The 22,743-nt window shown below is 40.6% G+C and overlaps 1 protein-coding gene across 3 annotated transcripts in view; it reads right to left on the bottom strand.

Annotated features, from left to right (window-relative positions):
- Positions 1–22,743, bottom strand: part of UNC5A (unc-5 netrin receptor A) — a 614,615-nt gene that overhangs the window by 30,305 nt on the left and 561,567 nt on the right. For all 3 annotated transcript variants that reach the window (XM_073544983.1, XM_073544984.1, XM_073544985.1), the window contains exons 12-14: positions 8,862–9,095; positions 4,527–4,676; positions 3,783–3,947 (exon numbers count right to left, since the gene is read on the bottom strand). In XM_073544983.1, the coding sequence (XP_073401084.1) occupies positions 3,783–3,947; positions 4,527–4,676; positions 8,862–9,095 (549 nt within the window). The remainder of the gene's footprint in view (positions 1–3,782; positions 3,948–4,526; positions 4,677–8,861; positions 9,096–22,743) is intronic.

Raw genomic sequence — 22,743 nt, 5'->3', positions numbered from 1 at the left:
CATGGTGAGACTCAATAGGCAAAGAGTACTATTTGACTATCGAAGAACAAATTATCGTAGAATAGTTTGTGGACTACATATACGGAGCCGCTATGTGCAAGAAGATCAGAATGCTAACTCAAGTGACCCCACTTTGGAAATTACACCCTTTGGGAATTTATTTACAGGCCTGGTGATGATTTTGACTTCATGGGTGTTTTTCAGAAAGAAGCAACAGTGGATATTCCTGAGTGAAAATTGCAAATCTGCCATAGTAGTGCCGATACTTTGTAGTGCCCATCTCGTGCTTCTGGAGATATAGACCCCGTAAATTAAGCAGGCTCTCATTGCCACAGAAACACCAAACATATGGATGCTAAATGTTGGGCTCAAAAGAAAGGAGGCATTTGTACTTAGGAGTGCAAAAGTCACTGAATTTCTTTTGGCGAGTTTTCCATAGCATTTGTGCTACCAATGATGTAGAAGTCCCCTATTTTTCCAGTGACAGATGACAGATGATGGACCTGAATGAGAATTGCTTTTTTTGTGAACTAAGTTGAAGCTGTTATTGAGAACATTTTACATAACATTTTGGATCACATTTATCCATCAATCTAAGCTGAGTAATTACATTGAGGTTTCCAGATAAATCCCCTAATGGCATGATTCAGATGAAACCCCCAGATGATCCATTCACTATAATAAGGCAGCAGAGTTACTCTGGACTCCATCAGGACTCTGTTCTGTGGTATTTTTTTTTCTGAGGTGCACAAAACTGTGGCTTACGATGCTTTTATGCACATTTAAAAAGATGGACACTGTTGGTTCATAGGCCAGACGGCGTCCACAGTGTCTTCATCTATTTCATTTTAGGAAATTTTCAACCAAGGGTTTCGTCTGAATTACAAATTTCAGAGATTTACATGAGATCTGCATAGCACGCAGGATAAATGTGAGCTGAGCCTTACTGTGATCTTTGGGAGACAGAATGAACAAATCAACAGAAGGTCAAGAGTGAGTTTTATTCATTATTATGCCGTTTACCGTGCAGTATAAGTGATTAGATGGTTTTATTCCTCAAATTTTATCAGCTGACATGTGCCCCTAAAAGCTGCAGTTGGAATTGCGATCCACCCATGGTTGTTAACATGATAAATGCTGTTGTCAATCTCCGACAGTGGCATTTAATCTAGCCGTGCCCGAAGCGCGTCACTGATCCCGCCCAGCGGAGCCCGTGTCACATGACCATGGGGTCAGTGATGGGTTGGCATGACAACACAGGTCCAGCGCTCATAGCAGATGGTCATTTTATCTACATATTGCAGGGCTGGAGCCCTGCTATGAGTAGCACAGGTGTTCGTATGATCGCAGCTTCTAGTCTCCATGGAGGTATATTAAAGCAAGTAAAAAAAGTTTTAAAAAAATATAAGGGTATGTGCACACACTGCGGATTGTCCTGCGGATTTTTCCACGCGGATTTGTCAAAAACTGCAGGTAAATCTGCAGTTTTTCTGCGGTTTAGCCTGTGGTTTTCCCCTGCGGTTTGACACCTGCCATGGAGCAGGTGCCAAACCGCAGCGGAATCCACACACAAAGAATTGACATGCTGCGGTTTTGAAACCGCAGCAAATCCGTACGGAAAAAAATGCGCCATCTGCACTGCGGATCCGCTGGACCAAAACCGCTGCAGATCCACAGCAGAATCCGCAGCGTGTGCACACACCTTAAAAGTTAAAATCAATCCCCTTTCTCCTCATTCAAAATAATACCATAATAAAGTACACATATTTGGTATCGCCACTTTCAGAAACATCCAATCTATCAAAATATAGAAAGAAGTAATCCAACCGGTAAACAGCGTAATATGAAAAAAATCAAAACGCCAGAATTATATTATTTTGGCCACCACAACATTGCAATAATATACAATAGCAGGCAAAAAAAAAATCATATCTACCTCAAATTTGTATCAATAAAAAAGTCAGCTTGGCGCGCAAAAAATAAGCCCCTACCCAGCCCCAGATCTCAAAAAAATTAAGACGCTACGAGTCTCAGAAAATGGTGCCATTTTTATTTTAATTTTTTGCAAACTTTTGATTTTTTTTCACCACGTAAATAAAAAAAGAACCTATACATGTTTGGTATCTATAAAGCATATAGACAACATGGTAAAAAAAAAAAACAGAAACAAATGTGGAATTGCACTTTTTTGTAATTTCACTGCACTTTGAATTTTTTTTCCCCATTTTCCAATACACCATATGGTAAAACCAATGGTGTCTTTCAAAAATACAACTCGTCCTGCAGAAAACAAGCTCTCACATGGCCATATTGACTGAAAAATAAAAAAGTTATGACTCTGGGAAGACAGGGAGCAAAAAAGCGGAAACGCAAAAACAGAAAATCTCAAGGTCGTGAAGGGGTTAAACAGCTGAGGGCAGTGTGGACATCATTCCTGGTTGTGACATAAGGTGCTCGGCTATTATATCATCCAAGCTCCCGGTGGTGATCACATGGGCACAGCTCCTGTGTAGTACATGATTGACATGATGTACCTATGCGTCAAGGGTTGGGAGCGCTTTCTGACCATGACATATAGGTACGTCAAAGGTTGTGGAAGGATTAACGAGGCTTTCTGTCCAGAGTATTAAGAGGGATCAAGTTGACTTATTCCCATACTTGGAAATTTGGGTGAGAATGTTCCATTCTATCTTATGAAATGACCTGTTGGCATACGCCATGTTATTTATATTTATTTTGTAGATGAGTATTTCCCCATCTTGTCCTTGAAATAGCGTTCTCTGACACAAATTATTCTGAGGCATAGAAATCCCAGATATTAAGTGCTGATCTGATACTGCTTTGTGTAGAGGATAAGTGGAATACTGCGGTATCTCATTAAATAGATGGGTACTATTGGTATCAACATCTGTAGGCTTTCTGAACTGAATGGGCTGATAGATGAGCACTCTGTTTTTACATGTACCGTTTGTTTCATTGTCATATGTCTAAATATTTGACCATATTTTAACATTGAATTTAATAAAAGTTTTTAAATTATCCCACTAATTGCTATATCATGTTTTTTCAAGTGGACTACTTCTTTTATCCTTTCTATATAGATACCCAGCTATCTTACTTTCTACATTTAATCCATAGTGAATCATTTTGCTGCAAACCCAGTTAGTAAAATCCACACAATTTGGAAAATTTGAAATTCGCCAGAGCCACTCATGTCTGGTGCTACTGATGGCATATTACCATAATTCAGGCTCATTGTAGTGTTCTACCAGAGCACAAGATACCATCACCATATGGCAGCACCATCAATGTGTATTTGAACTTTAATGTATGTGTGTATATATCCATTGGAGTGTTGTTTTCTTAGACATTTTGGTGGACCTCCACCCCACTGTAGCACCCTCACTGAACCAGTAGTGAATAACCATTACATCTAGAGATCTACATTTTTGTATAGGCCACCATTGTGTGATTGGTGGGAGTTTTGACATCTGGACTCCAACCGATAGGTAGAACAGAGTGGCTGCAATGTACTGAACCTCAGCTCATTGGCTTGATTTTACACTTACAGTGTTAATCAGTGGGTGCCACATGGTTTGGATCCTCAGTTGAAGCCTACTCTACGTCCCGATGCACTATTGCATTAGTCATTGACATTCATTGTATAATGAACAGACAAAAAAGAAGCCTGTTCCTGCTGTCTCCGAGGCTGCTTTTTTTAATTTTTTTTATGTGAAATAAAGTATCATGGGGCACAAATTATACAACATGATTAATCTCACCTTAGTCAGGTTAATATTGATGTTAAAACTCTGACCATCTCCTTCCACTTGCCATATCCAAACCCTGCAGGAAAGCTCACAAGTGCTCAGACTGAAGCGCTCCAACGTGAAAGTACAGTGAAGATTCTCGTGCACTCCGTTCCAGATATGATAGAACGGGATCTCCTGTATAAAGGCAAAGAATCATTACGAGGTGATTAGTGTGGATTCCAACAGAAAAGCTACAAATTAACCAGACTGAATTGCAATGGACTGATTGGCACTATGGCCTGCTGGCCAATCTGTCAAGCGAAATATCAAGTATGGATTTGTCCTACAAATGTTCTATAATATATAGTTTGACACTATTAAAGGGGTTTTCCAGATGATGAAAGGCTTGTTAAAAATAACAAAACCAATCACTTGCTGAGACAGGGCACCACTATGATCGTCTGGAAAGGCATCTCATAGGACTATTATTTATCATGCTTAATTATATAGCACCATTAATTCCACAATGCTTCACAGACACTTAGTGGGATTTGAACCAGCGCTTCAAAGCAACTGTGCTAACCACTTGCTGCCCAATGGCTCAGCAAGAAGAGACCAATTGACCTCAAAAGTGCCAGAAAAAGAAATTAACAATGGCGACTATAATTTTATAACTGATCAAAGTCCTTTTAAGAATAATTTTCATTACATGGAAAACCTGGAAAGTGAAGTGTACGGGTTTGAACAATTTCCATAATAAGACAGTGATTATACCTGGTAGCTAGCCAAGAGTTTGCTCTTCCACATGGTGCTGTGCATGTCATGCACAGAAAGGCGTAGATTGTGATAACTATCCTTAAAATGTAGGATTCGCGGCTCATCTAACATCTGCCCCCCCTGTTGTTTCTCCAGCTGTATGACCTCCTGTGGGAAAGACACACACAATTATAGAGATAAAACATGTTGTACATGACATGCATTTGAAGAAACTGGTCCGATAGCATATCTGCATGTACAGTGGGGAAAAAAAGTATTTAGTCAGCAATAGTGCAAGTTCCACCACTTAAAAAGATGAGAGGCGTCTGTAATTTACATCATAGGTAGACCTCAACTATGGGAGACAAACTGAGAAAAAAAAATCCAGAAAATCACATTGTCTGTTTTTTTTTTTCATTTTATTTGCATATTATGGTGGAAAATAAGTATTTGGTCAGAAACAAGCAATCAAGATTTCTGGCTCTCACAGACCTGTAACTTCTTCTTTAAGAGTCTCCTCTTTCCTCCACTCATTACCTGTAGTAATGGCACCTGTTTAAACTTGTTATCAGTATAAAAAGACACCTGTGCACACCCTCAAACAGTCTGACTCCAAACTCCACTATGGTGAAGACCAAAGAGCTGTCAAAGGACACCAGAAACAAAATTGTAGCCCTGCACCAGACTGGGAAGACTGAATCTGCAATAGCCAACCAGCTTGGAGTGAAGAAATCAACTGTGGGAGCAATAATTAGAAAATGGAAGACATACAAGACCACTGATAATCTCCCTCGATCTGGTGCTCCACGCAAAATCCCACCCCGTGGGGTCAGAATGATCACAAGAACGGTGAGCAAAAATCCCAGAACCACGCGAGGGGACCTAGTGAATGAACTGCAGAGAGCTGGGACCAATGTAACAAGGCCTACCATAAGTAACACACTACGCCACCATGGACTCAGATCCTGCAGTGCCAGACGTGTCCCACTGCTTAAGCCTGTACATGTCCGGGCCCGTCTGAAGTTTGCTAGAGAGCATTTGGATGATCCAGAGGAGTTTTGGGAGAATGTCCTATGGTCTGATGAAACTAAACTGGAACTGTTTGGTAGAAACACAACTTGTCGTGTTTGGAGGAAAAAGAATACTGAGTTGCATCCATCAAACACCATACCTACTGTAAAGCATGGTGGTGGAAACATCATGCTTTGGGGCTGTTTCTCTGCAAAGGGGCCAGGACGACTGATCCGGGTACATGAAAGAATGAATGGGGCCATGTATCGTGAGATTTTGAGTGCAAACCTCCTTCCATCAGCAAGGGCATTGAAGATGAAACGTGGCTGGGTCTTTCAACATGACAATGATCCAAAGCACACCGCCAGGGCAACGAAGGAGTGGCTTCGTAAGAAGCATTTCAAGGTCCTGGAGTGGCCTAGCCAGTCTCCAGATCTCAACCCTATAGAAAACCTTTGGAGGGAGTTGAAAGTCCGTGTTGCCAAGCGAAAAGCCAAAAACATCACTGCTCTAGAGGAGATCTGCATGGAGGAATGGGCCAACATACCAACAACAGTGTGTGGCAACCTTGTGAAGACTTACAGAAAACGTTTGACCTCTGTCATTGCCAACAAAGGATATATCACAAAGTATTGAGATGAAATTTTGTTTCTGACCAAATACTTATTTTCCACCATAATATGCAAATAAAATGAAAAAAAAACAGACAATGTGATTTTCTGGATTTTTTTTTCTCAGTTTGTCTCCCATAGTTGAGGTCTACCTATGATGTAAATTACAGACGCCTCTCATCTTTTTAAGTGGTGGAACTTGCACTATTGCTGACTGACTAAATACTTTTTTTCCCCACTGTACATCTACATTCACCTAGCTCTTTGTCTACACAGGCAATTTGCATCCATCATACATAGCTTGATGTATTACGTTGTGCTTACATCTGTCTGTTTGTAGGCTTCCAGTGTGTGTAGAGGGTGAGTGACCCCACAGTGGAGTCTGGCTGCCATCCTCGAGGGTACAAATGCCTGTTTGGGCACAGCTGCTTTTCTTACCCAGCTGATGAACAATCTTGAGTTGATGAGAAACAAAGTTCAAGTGAGAACTCTCTAAAGAGGCCAACAATGCGCGTCCTGATAGACGGATGTAACTAAGCTTCTGCGATAAGTGGTTTCTTACAACATTCATAAACAATGAAAAGCTGCACAATACCACTGAAATTGTTAGGATTAATGCCAAAGGATTAATTTAAGGAGTTTACCATTTTCCTTTCTTTACTAAAGAAGAGAACTTTTTCTTTGTATATGTTTTTCTTTCAAAACCTGAAAAAAAATGGTCTCTTAAGGGTGAATAGGTAAAAGTCACACACAGGTCCTGGCGGCTTTTTGAGCCTGAAAGGCTTTTCTGGTACAGAAGTAGAGACCACTATTATGAATGGCACCAGGGGATAGGCAGGTTTTGGTAGGGGCAGAACATGTTAAACTTCCATTAGGGCCATAAAGGATTAAGTTATGCATCAATGATTTAGCCGTTATCATTACTTTCAGCCCAACACTTTCGAATCAATGCCCACATGATTGTTTATAGTGTTTTTTACCCCTGTTTAAAGAACTGTTCAAACATACCTGGCTGAGATCATACAGCCAGTGCCTGATACGTGTTGCCTGTGGATTAATCAACATGTACTAAATTTCAGTTTCTCTTTAAGTGGCAAATATAAGTTATGACACAGAGGAGATCTACGTCATGGTTAAATGGCATCAGATCTATAGATGGGTACCAAATTGTTCTAGACGAATAAATAATAATTTTTAAGAATTAAATTAAAAATTTGGTGGTGGGATGATGGTTTAGTGAATGCTTGTTCAATGAAAACAACATGGAAGCATTTCTATCATGCAATCAATTGCATCACAGATGGAATAATGTATAATAGAATATATGCAACAATGTATAATACAAGGATAGTATTACACCATGTTCATAAAATCTTCAACACTGAAATTACACCACCTAGAAGGAAAAGTCACAAGATCCAAAGACATGTTAATTAGGGGTGGGCAGACCCGTGGATGTTCGTCAGGTTCGGACACACTTTATAAAACAGCGGTACCCAAACTTGATCCCGAACCCCATTCAAATGTATGGGGGGGGCAGAACATTGGTGATCCCCATGCTGTCATCTGTATGACAGCACAGGACACACATAAATGGGTAAAAGAGGGTTGGGAGTGTTTTGTTCAAATAAAGGACTTTGCTCTGTGTGTGTCTGTATTACTTTTTACTTACTGGGTTAGTAATGGGGGTGTCCGATAGACGCCTCTCCATTACTACCCCCTAGGCTTGATGTCAACAGACATAAAACAGCTGATATCAACCCCAAAACTATTAACCCACTTACCAATGCACCAAGGCAAGTGGAGAGAGCAGGGCAAAGCACCAGAACTGGCGCTTCTAATGGCTACACCTTTTTTGAGGCGGCTGCAGGCTGCTATTTTTAGGCTGAGGAGGAGCAATATCCAATACTTGACATGGCTGTGATGGGGATGGAAGTGCCCACACAGGAAAAACTTGTTGATTGGCTGCACTGCAGCCTTTCAGCAAGCTTTGTTCGGGCTACCAAACCTGAACAGTTTCACAGTCTTCCGGTACGGACCCCGAACTTTGCCGTTCAGGTTCGCCAATCTCTAATGTTAATGATATGCAAGTATTTAACAAATGTAAGCAACATTTATTAAACATCTCGATTTATTAAGTACTGAGTATGATACTAGTTGCATTCAGTGTAACAGAACATTCCTCAGACAACTATTAACAACCTCAATGAAAACATGCCAAAACGTGTGAGCGCATGTATTTCTGAAGTGATGCTCATACTCTATACTGAAAAAAATGAGGTGTTTTGAAAATTTTGCTTTCATTTTTTCAGAATTTGCACATCACTAAATGTCTATCGATCCTGCATATTCCACAACTCCACAATGTTTACTTCTTGGTAATACTAGTTCAATGTTGAGGAGTGTATTTTCTATTTTCTGTAAATTGGTTTAATATGTGATACACCAATTAAGAAGTGTGGTCAATGTACATTGCCAAAGTCTCATTATTTTTCTTTTCTTTTTTAACAAGGCCAATGCTTTGACTTTGCTTCCTTAATACCTACAACCCTCGCATAATTCTCCTAAGCACTTAGGTAGACCATCTCCCTCAATGGAGCAAGTAATGAATTATAGTATTACATCATGTTTTATGTGCTCCATAATCAACAGTCTCCTGTCGTTACAGTCAGTGAACCACATCCCGGCTTTAATAGCTGTGGTTTATGTGTGGCTTTCCCCTTTCACTCACCTTCATGGCATCTTGTGTGTCAGGGATGCAGTACACTCGCAGGCTGTACTCGAGACTGGTACATGAGGTGGGGGCAAATAGCAGTAGCTTTAGGCGCTTTGTGGCTGACATGCTGAGAGACTCTCCCACCAGAGCAAAGCGTCCCAGCTGCTCTGTGAATAGGTAACAGTTGTGAGACTCCAGGTGGCAGTAATACGTGTGCGATGGGCTTCCCCCGTCAAGTTGCAAGACATCCTGTTAAAAGAAAGTCATGTACTCAAGATCAAAATAAACCGTTTAGGGCTGTCACACCACGTGCACCTGTTCAGTATTTGGTCAGTATTTTACCTCAGGATGTCTAAGCCAAAACCAGGAGAGGAACAATCAAAGGAAAAGCATAATAGAAACCCGTCACCACTTGTGTATTTATCACCCACTCCCGGTTTTGGCTTACAAATGCTGAGGTAAAAACTCACGAAATACTGAATGTGTGCATGTGGCCTGAGGCTATACTCCCACGATGAGCTTTTGGTGAGTTTTTGACTCTGCATATTTTTATTGCATCGAAAACGCAGCATCTTATAGTTCCAGCAACATGTATAGGATTTATAGAGATCCCACACCTTCTGTGGTTTTATTTTACTCAGTATAAAGTGACCTTTCAAATCCACAACATGTCAATTTCTCTTTCGGCTGCGCTGAATTTTCTGTGTGGAGTTTCTTCATGGACTTGCATTAGATGTGGAAAATATGCAGGTAAAAAACGCACATGTATTTTATGCGTTTTCACAGCAGAAATCGATCAAAAACGCAACGCATGTAATCCGTACCTAAGTATATCAATAAAACTTTGTCAAAGCAAAATACCAGGAAGTGTCAAAAACAAAGCAATATTTGACACACCAAAAAGAGACAAAAAACGCAGCATCAAAAATGCAATGAAAAACTGCAAATACCCTAATTTAAACAATAGGTGCAGAGATTCCGTAGCATCAAAAACTTACCAAAAAGCTCATGGTGGAAATATAGCCGTGCAGTCATCCGTGTATGCGATGGAACCGGCATATCACTGAGCAATCACTCATCTTTTCAAGATTCAAGTTTAATTAAGAAATGGATGAACAGATTTTTAACAACTTCATACAAGAGGACACCACACGTGAATATGCTTCCTTGTCTTTTTCTTATTTGGTCTACATAGGTCAATATTCTTGCGTACTCTATATGCATACAACTTTAGCAATAGAAGCAGCCACAATATTTTTTTTCATCGCAATGACATACAGAATCTGTAAAAGCAAAGCTCCATACACCTCCGTATAAAAGACACATGCAGACACTAACAGTCTATGACAGCTGTACTGCAGATCTGTTCAACACAGGTCTGTAAAACAGCCGTTTGCATCTTGGAAGACACCCAGAAAATGAAGATTTGCTTAGGTTATGTTTTAATGCCGAAACCTAATTACTTTAGTAAATCAATAAAATTCAAGGTATTATCAATCTTTTTACTGCAGTAATAAATGCATTTTCAGTCTCCTCAGCTTCTTCTGCATTCTAACATGACAGAACATCATGTTCAACGTAATCTAGAGTCTTCCTCCAGGCAGACACAAACATGTCTTCTCTACATAAACTTGGGAGCAGATGGTCAGAGCGTTTGACAGTCTCCATACATATTAGATTGTGAAAAATCTAAACTGCATAGCAGACCAATATTTTTTATTTCTACCAATGGTATAAAACCTAAAGTGTTGGTATAGTTCACATTTTTCCCACCTAAATTATTACTGAAAGAAAAAAATAACAACCTTTCTAATATAACTTTTGTGTTGTCTGTATCTGTTCAGAATCTCTGAACTCACTGAAATAGACAACTATGCTCGTATTACATACAGAATATGGACAGTGTGTTGGTGGGTGGGACAGGGGTGTACATATTAATACAGATCTTTGGTATTAGATCAACTCACCCCAATTATCGATTGAAATCAGAATTTTTTTTATTGTAAGTTCTAAATACTCAGGTGCTGTGATATACTGTAGGTAAGACCAGATGATCACAGTACTGAGACTGGGAGAACTTGGGGAGCTTATCCAAGATACTTGTAAGAATTCTCCGCTTGTTCTTTCGAAACAAACACATAATTGTGCCAGACTTTATTGGGAGATGGGTTCAGGATAAGCTAACAGAGTGGGCCTGCAATTGTTAGTTCTCTATTTACCCGAGGATTCCAAAAAGGCTTCGAAAGGCCCACAGGAGAACAGGAAAATTCTCCGGTAGGCCATTCTCTTCAAGAGTTTTGCCACCACCCTCTTATATGAGCAGTACTTGGCAAAATATACTTAAATCATTATGTACAGACAAAGGTAGCATCTTATTAATTTAGCAATCTACCCAGTTAATTGTTGTGTAAATTTTTGATGAAGGGAAATGTCACATTTGCATGTAGTTGAAGAGTAAGGGTCTGGAATTGGTTATTGGTGGGCCCTTGGCACCCCAGTTTGACACTGATTCCAAAGATGGCATTTATGGCAAAATCCTCTAAAGATAAGTGAACAGGCAGAGGTCACAACTTCGTTGATATCCGTATAACATGCAATATTACCATAGATTAGTGAAATTTTTAAAGCTATGTATTAAGCTGGCTTAGGAGTTGAGCTTGCCTCATGCCAAGCAGACGCTGGCAGTGTTAGGGCAGAGACAGACTGCTGTATTTTTCGTCCGAGATTCGCATTGTAAAACTCGCACTGGCTGTCTGCTCTCCTGACCTGAGCTTGACAGCTGCATAGTAATCCATCATGCTGTCATGCTCAGGTCAGGAGAGGTGCCGGCCAGTCTGTTCAGTGCGATGCGATTATCGCAGGAGAAATTCGCCAGTGTGTCTCTGCCCTTACAGACAGCATCTGCCTGTAACTACAAAGACTGCAGCTTTCTCTGAACACTGCAGTTTAACAATTTATATGCCACTTTCAATTACTGACAACAACATTTAAATGAAGTCAAGGTCAGTGTTGGTACTGACTTCCATAGGCCACCTACAATGCAATCGTGGGGAGCTGATGGATTACCATGGCCGTTGGGGGTCAGCTAAAGGCCACTGTAATTGATATCCTATTCCTCCTGTGAAGCATAGCCACAGGCTCGAGGAGAAGTGCAATTCCTCTATATACTTTAATATTGTGGTATAGTATAAGTGATTACCCTAAGGGGACTAAAAATTAAAACAAAAAAAAAAATCTTTTACAAAAACTTTACAAATACTTACAAAACTATACTTACTACTTAAGTCACCTTCTCCACCCTTTTAAAAAAATTACAAAATTAAAAAATAAACAGTTTTTTATCATCATGTCCAATCATTCTCACCCCCATCCAAAAACAAAAATACAATAAAAAGTAATGTTATATGCAGCCAAAAATGGTTTGAAAAAAAATGTCAGCTATGCACAAAAAAACAACTCTTCACATAGGGTCTCAAAGCAATGGGAGACACATATTTTTCTAGAAGATAATGATTTTTTAAGCATAAATATATATATATAGATAGGGTATATATATATATATATATATATATATATATTTATTTATAGTGCCTTAAAAAAGTATTCATACCTCATTAACTTTTCCACATTTTTTAACTCTGACAAGATTTTCTGTCCCTGCTGAAGAAAAGCATACCCACAGACAGCATGATGCTGCCACCTCCTTGTTTGACCGTGGGGATTGTGTTTTCAGGGTGATGTTCAGTGCAAATTTTTCACAACACAGCTTTATAGCCCAAAATTTTCTAATTTGGTCTCATCTGACCTAAGTAACTGTAAGCATCAACTGAAAGGAACATCTAAAGGAACATGAACTTAACAGTTAAAATGGTTATGAAATATTGAGTTTGGGAAGGTAATGATATATACAATATGTCATAACTTTGCAAAGCCTGAACAATTATATTATTAACGTAAATATATATTATTCAATTAAATTATTCACCCTTTAATTGTATAGTTTTCCTATAATTGTAGCTCTTTTTGCAACGCCTTCACATATCTGTCTTTCTGAATCCATTAGATTTGTGTATTTGAACAATTTGTGCCATAATGACCAGCGAACACAATGGGTTGTAGCAAACAAAAACAATCTTATGGGATCAAAGTTTTTAATTTCTACTTGAAATTAGAGAATGAAAGATACAAAATGCATTAAAGTCAAAAGTAGTGCCGCCACTAGAGTTGAGCGATACCGTCCGATACTTCAAAGTATCGTATCGGATGGTATCGGCCGATCTTTAAAAAAAGTATCGGTATCGCCGATTCCGATACCGGAAGTCCCATTCAAGTCTATGGGACTTCCGGTATCGGAATAAGAAAAACCCTTTCCTGCCCTTGTACAGCCTCTCTGGGGTCTGTATGGGCCTTTCGGGGGGCTGTGCCGGCCTGCCAGGGGGTCTGTGCAGGCTCCGGTGGTCTGTGCCGGCCTGCCGGTGGTCTGTGCAGGCTCCGGGGGGCTGTGCCGGCCTGCCGGGGGGCTGTGCCGGCTCCGGGGGGCTGTGCCGGCCTGCCGGGGGGCTGTGCCGGCCTGCCGGGGGGCTGTGCCGGCCTGCCGGTGGTCTGTGCAGGCTCCGGGGGTCTGTGCAGGCATCGTCCGATGGGACTACAAGTCCCATCGGGCGATGCCTGCTACCATGACAGTGATTGACACATTAGCCAATGATGGGACAGTAGTAGTCCCATCATCCGGCTAATGTGTTAAATGTAAAAAAAAAAAAAAAAATTACATGCTACATACATACAACATGCATACTACATACATGCTACATTCATACTACATGCAACATACATACTACATATATACTACATGCATGCTACATACATACTGCATGCTACATACATACCACATATATACTACATACATACTACATGCATGCTACATGCATGCTACATGCTACATACATAACACATATATACTACATGCATGCTACATACATACTACATGCTACATACTACATATATACTACATGCATGCTACATACTACATGCTACATACATACTACATATATACTACATGCATGCTACATACATACTGCATGCTACATGCATGCTACATACATACTACATACATACTACATGCTACATACATACTACATATATACTACATACATACTACATACATACTACATGCATGCTACATACATACCACATACATAACACATATATACTACATGCATGCTACATACATACTACATGCTACATACCATATACATACTACATGCATGCTACATACATACTACATGCATGCTACATATATACTACATGCATGCTACATACATACTACATGCTACATACATACTACATATATACTACATGCATGCTACATACATACTACATGCTACATACATACTACATATATACTACATGCATGCTACATACATACTGCATGCTACATGCATGCTACATACATACTACATACATGCTACATACATACTACATATATACTACATACATGCTACATGCTACATACATGCTACATATATACTACATGCATGCTACATACATACTACATATATACTACATGCATGCTACATACATACTACATGCTACATGCATGCTACATACATACTACATACATACTACATGCTACATACATACCACATATATACTACATACATACAATACATTCATACAATACATACATAGACATACAGTACATATAACATAGAGTAACATACTTACCAATACTTGTCACATTGTTCTCCGAAGCCATTGTCTTTCCGGAATAAATATTAACATAACAAACCACAAAAATACTCACCCACGATCCGAAGCAGTCCACGAGTGTGTCCCACGACGATCTTGGGTAGAGAACGGCAGCATCAGATGATGCTGCCGTTCTCTACGGGCTGCAGGAATCCAATGACGGAAGGTAGGTATCCTTCCGCACTGTATTCCTCCGCCACTTAAAAAAAAAAAAAGTCCCTAGTCTCACTTTATGCCATTGCTGTGTGGGAAATTCCCACGCAGCAATGGCATAAAGTGAGACTAGGGACTTTTTTTTTTTTAAGTGGCGGAGGAATACAGTGCGGAAGGATACCTACCTTCCGTCATTGGATTCCTGCAGCCCGTAGAGAACGGCAGCATCATCTGATGCTGCCGTTCTCTACCCAAGATCGTCGTGGGACACACTCGTGGACTGCTTCGGATCGTGGGTGAGTATTTTTGTGGTTTGTTATGTTAATATTTATTCCGGAAAGACAATGGCTTCGGGGAACAATGTGACAAGTATTGGTAAGTATGTTACTCTATGTTATATGTACTGTATGTCTATGTATGTATTGTATGTATGTAGTATATATGTGGTATGTATGTAGTATGTATGTAGCATGCATGTAGTATATATGTAGTATGTATGTAGCATGCATGTAGTATATATGTAGCATGTATGTAGTATGTATGTGGTATGTATGTAGCATGTAGTATGTATGTAGCATGCATGTAGCATGCATGTAGTATGTATGTAGCATGTAGTATGTATGTAGCATGCATGTAGTATGTATGTAGCATGTATGTAGTATGTATGTAGTATATATGTAGTATGTATGTAGCATGTAGTATGTATGTAGCATGCATGTAGTATGTATGTAGTATTTTTTTTTTTTTTTTTTTTAACATTTAACACATTAGCCGGATGATGGGACTACTACTGTCCCATCATTGGCTAATGTGTCAATCACTGTCATGGTAGCAGGCATCGCCCGATGGGACTTGTAGTCCCATCGGACGATGCTTGCACAGACCCCCGGACATCAGCACAGCCCCCCGGCAGGCCGGCACAGCCCCCCGGCAGGCCGGTACAGACCCCCACAGGGTGCACAGACCACCGGCAGGCCGGCACAGCCCCCCGGCAGGCCGGCAGAGACCCCGGGCAGTCCACACAGCCCCCCGGCAGGCCGGCACAGCCCCCCGGCAGGCCGGCAGAGACCCCCGGAAGGCCCGAAATGACGGCGCATCATGATGCGCACACACCGCGCATCATGATGACGTCAGGCCGTCAATCAACTGAACTTCCGATTCCGATGCCGACTTCCGATATTGAAAAAATATCGGAAGTCGGTATCGGAATTCCGATACAGCAAGTATCGGCCGATACCCGATACTTGCGGTATCGGAATGCTCAACACTAGCCGCCACACAATCCTGAAAAGCTGACAATTATATTAATGCAATTTATCCTGTGGGCACCAAATGACAGCCTGCAAATACTGAAAAATATTACTTTTTAAGTAGCCAGAAGCCCATGTCAACTGTCATCAAACTTAATGTTGAACCTAATGTCTAGGCATTATTATGCAACAGCCAGAACTTGACGTTATAAATGTGGAGACTGCATGGCACATTTTCTGCATCCTTCAAATCCAGTGTCTATGTGATTCATAGTATGCACGGTAAACCTGCAGCCTGTTCAATAAACATCATCAGCCAGGGACCTGAGCTATTCTCAGGGAATGTCTCTTATCAAAGTACAGCCGCAAGACATGAAGCGTTATTATTATAATGACATTCCGTAGGCAAGACGTCAACTTTGTATGCCTTAGACATTCAGCACTTGTGTCCTGACAATCTTACATGCAGCACACATAATTTAGAGTCAAAAATCTCTATGGGACTATCTCACCAACTATGCAAACACACAATTTACAGCTAATTGGAAGCTGTCACCAGAAAAGGACTTATTGTTTAAATCAGTTTTTTGTGGTACATGGTACTTAAAAAAAGGATTATTTTTTATTTCATACTCTGTGCTTTCTAAGTGTACTTTTGCATTTTTCACACTGGCCACTCAGGCTATTTTATATTCATGTTTCCTGTCCTTTCAAGAAGAGTTTTACCAGTTTCCTTATCATCAGAGACAGGACTACAATGATGGTTATCACCTCCATACACAGCTGTTAACAAAAAATCCACCAATCACAATAGAGGATGTCACAGTTGACTCCCTTCACAATGACCTTTGCACATGCTCATTAGATGCTTCAGTTCTGTTCATTGCTGCTAATGTACATGTAAATTACCAGAAACAATAGGAAGTTAGAATCTATGTGGCCAGTGTAACAATTCTAAGATTTTTAATTTGAATTTTTGATAAAGATTGTGTTATGCAAAAACTTTGCCAACATTTAAAAAAAAAAATACATTTAGTGCAAAAATAAACTGACTCATATTCTGATGACAAATTCGATGAAAAGTAAAATAAAACAAAGAAAAGTAAGTTTACTCCATCAAGCTGTTACAAATTCTATTGTTTTATCCATTTCTGAGAACTAATACGGTTCCTGGGTGCCTCATCTTTCTGCTTTTCCAAACTTTTCGGTGATGAAACTAGCTAGATTATTTGACAATATTGGAGACTGTGACTGTATCATTGAATAACAAGGGAATTTGCCATTGTGAAGTTTATAAAAGTTGGAGTAGCTGTGAGATCCAATGCCATACTGATTGTCACCCACTCAGGATGAAGTATTTTGAGCCCATCAGGGAAAAGACTTCAGACTTTTATGGCTTCTGTAATTAATAGCTTTCCTATTGAAGCCACAGTGACAATTGTCTGGTGTGGGTCTGGTTCCTTACAATGCCTTTCATTTCCCTATGAGCAATTTAAAGAGGCAGGCCATGTTGGATTTATTTTAACAAATGTGTCAGATTCATGATTTTGTGGCCCTAATTAATATAAAGGTATTACACATTCAGAACCAATTAGTTCCCACATACTGTAGATTGTTTTTCAATTGGGAAGTCTGGTCACATACTCCTCCATCAGTAGCCAGTTTGCAAACAGGAGAGCTATGCTGGCTGTAAGTCGGCTGCATGGACATGTGAGTGGCGCTTCACAAAGAAGAATAGTGTTGATCCTGTAACACCTGCCCAAATCATCTCAACATATTTGTTATATTTAAAGTAAATAAAGTATGGGGTTGCACCCAAGAAGATGCAATGCAAGGGGTGGGCACCCCAGAAGATTTTGTAGACATTTTTCGTATAAAGCAAAATCAAGATATTTTTCTCATGTAGAAACACAATATCTCTTTCAATTGGTACATGATATTTAAACTGTTATTCCTATCATTTTAATAGATTACCTTTAGGTAGATATTGTAGAAAAAAAAGTGTATGTGCTTAATATTTGCTGTTTAAATTCCACTTAGCTCTCCAAAAATATTCAATATCATCTAGGAGTTGTGGGCAAATGTGTGCACTGCTTACAAGTCCTTTTCTACTGAGCTTGTAAGCGCTGCACTAAGTGTGCGTTGTGAAGCTTCTACTCACAGCCATCTCTCACCAGCCCCACTGTGCTTACAATGCTGCAGAGGTTATCAAGGCTGCCTCCTAAGACAATGCTGCTGCCCTGAACTGTTACTCAAGCAGAAGGGGCTGCCCACTCAGCAGCTGGGAAATCAAGCGGCCGGGGGAACATTGCACACCTGTGTCACAAGGCACATGATTGGCAGCAGGAGGAAAGGGGCAAAGTATAACAATATCTGCTGTTGGCACACTTTTCTTTGTTCTGACAACCACTTTATTAGTTGCAGAATGCCAATATCCCTCAATACTGTATAAGGCAGTTTCTTTAGGCCTGTTTCACACATCAGTTTTTTTGTGTAAGTTAAAAGCCGCCAAAATGGTGATATGAGCGGATGCCACTGGACCGTTTTTTTTGACGGATCCGCCTAATGAAGAATTTTAACCCCTTCACCCCCAAGGGTGGTTTGCACGTTCATGACCGGGCCAATTTTTACAATTCTGACCACTGTACCTTTATGAGGTCATAACTCTGGAACACTTCCATTGATCCCAGTGATTCTGACATTGTTTTCTCGTGACATATTGTACTTCATGTTAGTGGTAAAATTTCATTCAAATAACTTGCGTTTATTTGTGAAAAAAAATGGAAATTTGGCAAAAATTTTGAAAATTTCGCAATTTTCCAACTTTGAATTTTTATGCCCTTAAATCACAGAGATACGGCACACAAAAAACTTGATAAGTAACATTTCCCACATGTTTACTTTACATCAGCACAATTTTGGAACCAAAATTTTTTTTTGTTAGGAAGTTATAAGGGTTAAAAGTTGACCAGCGATTTCTCATTTTTACAACACCATTTTATTTTTAGGACCACATCACATTTGAAGCCACTTTGAGGGGTCTATATGATAGAAAATACCCAAAAGTGACACCATTCTAAAAACTGAACCCCTTAAGGTGCTCAAAACCACATTCAAGAAGTTTATTAACCCATTAGGTGCGTCACAGGAATTTTTTTGAATATTTAAAAAGAAATGAACATCTAACTTTTTTTCACAAAAAAAATACTTCAGGTTCAATTTTTTTTATTTTACCAAGGGTAACAGGAGAAATTAGACTGCAAAAGTTATTGTGCAATTTGTCCTGAGTACGCTGATACCTGATTTGTGGGGGGAACGACTGTTTCGGCGCATGGCAGAGCTCAGAATGGAAGGAGCGCCGTTTGACTTTTTCAATGCAAAATTGGCTGGAATTCAGATCGGACGCCATGTCACTTTTAGAGAGTCCCTGATGTACCTAAACAGTGGAAACCCCCTACAAGTGACCCCATTTTGGAAACTAGACCCCCCAAGGAACTTATCTAGATATGTGGTGAGAACTTTGAACCCACAAGGGCTTTACAGAAGTTTATAACGTACAGCGGTACAATTAAAAAATCATATTTTTTCCACAAAAATGATCTTTTCACCCCAATTTTTATTTTCCCAAGGGTAACAGGACCCTAAAAGTTATTGTGCAATTTGTCCTGAGTACGCTGATACCCCACATGTGGGGGTAAACCACTATTTGGGCGCATGGCAGAGCTCGGAAGGGAAGCAATGCCATTTGACGTTTTTGGCTGGAATTGAGATCGGACACCATGTCGCGTTTGGAAAACCCCTGATGTACCAAAACAGTGGAAACCCCCCACAAATGACACCATTTTGGAAACTAGACCCCCTAAGGAACTTATCTAGATGTGTGGTGAGAACTTTGAACCCCCATGGGCTTCACAGAAGTTTATAACATACAGCCATACAATTAAAAAATCATATTTTTTCCACAAAAATGATCTTTTCACCCTCAATTCTTATTTTTCCAAGGGTAACAGGACCCTAAAAGTTATTGTGCAATTTGTCCTGAGTACGCTGATACCCCACATGTGGGGGTAAACCACTATTTGGGCGCATGGCAGAGCTCGGAAGGGAAGCAATGCCATTTGACGTTTTTGGCTGGAATTGAGATCGGACACCATGTCGCGTTTGGAAAACCCCTGATGTACCAAAACAGTGGAAACCCCCCCACAAATGACACCATTTTGGAAACTAGACCCCCTAAGGAACTTATCTAGATGTGTGGTGAGAACTTTGAATCCCCATGGGCTTCACAGAAGTTTATAACATACAGCCATACAATTAAAAAATCATATTTTTTCCACAAAAATGATCTTTTCACCCTCAATTCTTATTTTTCCAAGGGTAACAGGACCCTAAAAGTTATTGTGCAATTTGTCCTGAGTACGCTGATACCCCACATGTAGGGGTAAACCACTATTTGGGCGCATGGCAGAGCTCGGAAGGGAAGCAGCGCCATTTGACGTTTTTGGCTGGAATTGAGATCGGACACCATGTCGCATTTGGAAAACCCCTGATGTACCAAAACAGTGGAAATCCCCCACAAATGACACCATTTTGGAAACTAGACCCCCTAAGGAACTTATCTAGATGTGTAGTGAGAACTTTGAACCCCCATGGGCTTCACAGAAGTTTATAACATAAAGCCATACAGTTAAAAAATCATATTTTTTCCACAAAAATGATCTTTTCACCCTCAATTCTTATTTTTCCAAGGGTAACAGGACCATAAAAGTTATTGTGCAATTTGTTCGGAGTACGCTGATACCCCACATGTGGGGGTAAACCACTATTTGGGCGCATGGCAGAGCTCGGAAGGGAAGCAGCGCCATTTGACGTTTTTGGCTGGAATTGAGATCGGACACCATGTCGCGTTTGGAAAACTCCTGATGTACCAAAACAGTGGAAACCCCCCACAAATGACACCATTTTGGAAACTAGACCCCCTAAGGAACTTATCTAGATGTGTGGTGAGCACTTTGACCCCCCCAGTGCTTCACAGAAGTTTATAATGCCCGGGCGTGAAAATAAATAATTCGTATTTTTTCCACAAACATGATCTTTTAGTCACCATTTTTTTATTTTCCCAAGGGTACCAGGAGAAATTGGACCCCAAAAGTTGTTGTCCAATTTGTCCTGAGTATGCTGATACCCCATATGTGGGAGAAAACTACTGTATGGGCACACGTCGGGGCTCGGAAGGGAAGTAGTGACGTTTTGGAATGCAGACTTTGATGGAATGGTCTGCGGGTGTCATGTTGCCTTTGGAGAGCCCCTAATGTACCTAAACAGTGGAAACCCCCCACAAATGACACCATTTTGTAAACTAGACCCCCCAAGGAACTTATCTAGATGTGTGGTGAGCACTTTGACCCCCCCAGTGCTTCACGGAAGTTTATAACGCTCGGGCGTGAAAATAAAAAATTCTTATTTTTTCCACAAACATGATTTTTAGTCACCATTTTTTTATTTTCCCAAGGGTACCAGGAGAAATTGAACCCCAAAAGTTGTTGTCCAATTTGTCCTGAGTATGCTGATACCCCATATGTGGGTGAAAACAACTGTATGGGCACACGTCGGGGCTCGGAAGGGAAGTAGTGACGTTTTGGTATGCAGACTTTGATGGAATGGTCTGCGGGTGTCATGTTGCCTTTGGAGAGCCCCTAATGTACCTAAACAGTGGAAACCCCCAACAAATGACCCCATTTTGAAAACTAGACCCACTAAGGAACTTATCTAGATGTGAGGTGAGCACTTTGAACCCCCAAGGTCTTCACAGAAGTTTATAATGCCAGGGCATGAAAATAAAAAAATCGTATTTTTTCCAGAAACATGATCAATTAGTCCGCAATTTTTTCATTTTCCCAAGGGTAACAGGAGAAATTGGACCCCAAAAGTTGTTGTCCAATTTGGCCTGAGTACGCTGACACCCCATATGTGGGAGAAAACTACTGTATGGACACACGTCGGGGCTCGGAAGGGAAGCAGTGACGTTTTGGAATGCAGACTTTGATGGAATGGTCTGCGGGTGTCATGTGCGTTTGAGAGCCCCTGATGTACCTAAACTATTGAAACTCACCACAAGTGACCCCATTTTGGACACTAGACCCCCCACGGAACTTATCTAGATGTGTGGTGAGCACTTTGAACTCCCAAGTGCTTCACAGAAGTTTATAACACTCGGACGTGAAAATAAAAAAATCATTTTTTTCCACAAAAATGATATTTTTGCCCCCAATTTTTTATTTTCCTAAGGGTAACAGGAGAAATTGGACCCCAAAAATTGTTTTGCAATTTGTCCTGAGTAGGCTGATACCCTACATGTGGGGGTAAAACACTGTTTGGGTGCATGGCAGAGCTTGGAAGGGAAGGAGCACCATTTGACTTTTTCAACTCAGAATTGGCTGGAATTGAGATCAGACGCCATGTTGCATTTGGAGAGCCCCTGATGTGCCCAAACAGTGGAAACCCCCAATTATAACTCCAACCCTAACCCCAACACACCCCTAACCCTAATCTGAGCCCTAACCCTAGCCCTAGCCCTAACCCTAGCCCTAACCCTAGCCCTAACCCTAGCCCTAACCCTAACCCTAACCCTAACCCTAACCCTAACCCTAGCCCTAACCCTAACCCTAGCCCTAACCCTAAGGCTGTGTGCACACGCTGCGGATTTTGCTGTGGTTCCGCAGCGGTTTTGGCTGCTGCGGACCCCA

This window comes from Dendrobates tinctorius, unplaced genomic scaffold (assembly GCF_039654945.1).
Source record: "Dendrobates tinctorius isolate UK_male_01 unplaced genomic scaffold, ASM3965494v1 ptg000139l, whole genome shotgun sequence".
NCBI classification, from domain to species: Eukaryota; Metazoa; Chordata; class Amphibia; order Anura; family Dendrobatidae; genus Dendrobates; species Dendrobates tinctorius.
The sequence above is the reverse complement of the archived record's forward strand: the minus strand, read 5'-3'. Positions and strand labels throughout refer to the sequence as shown.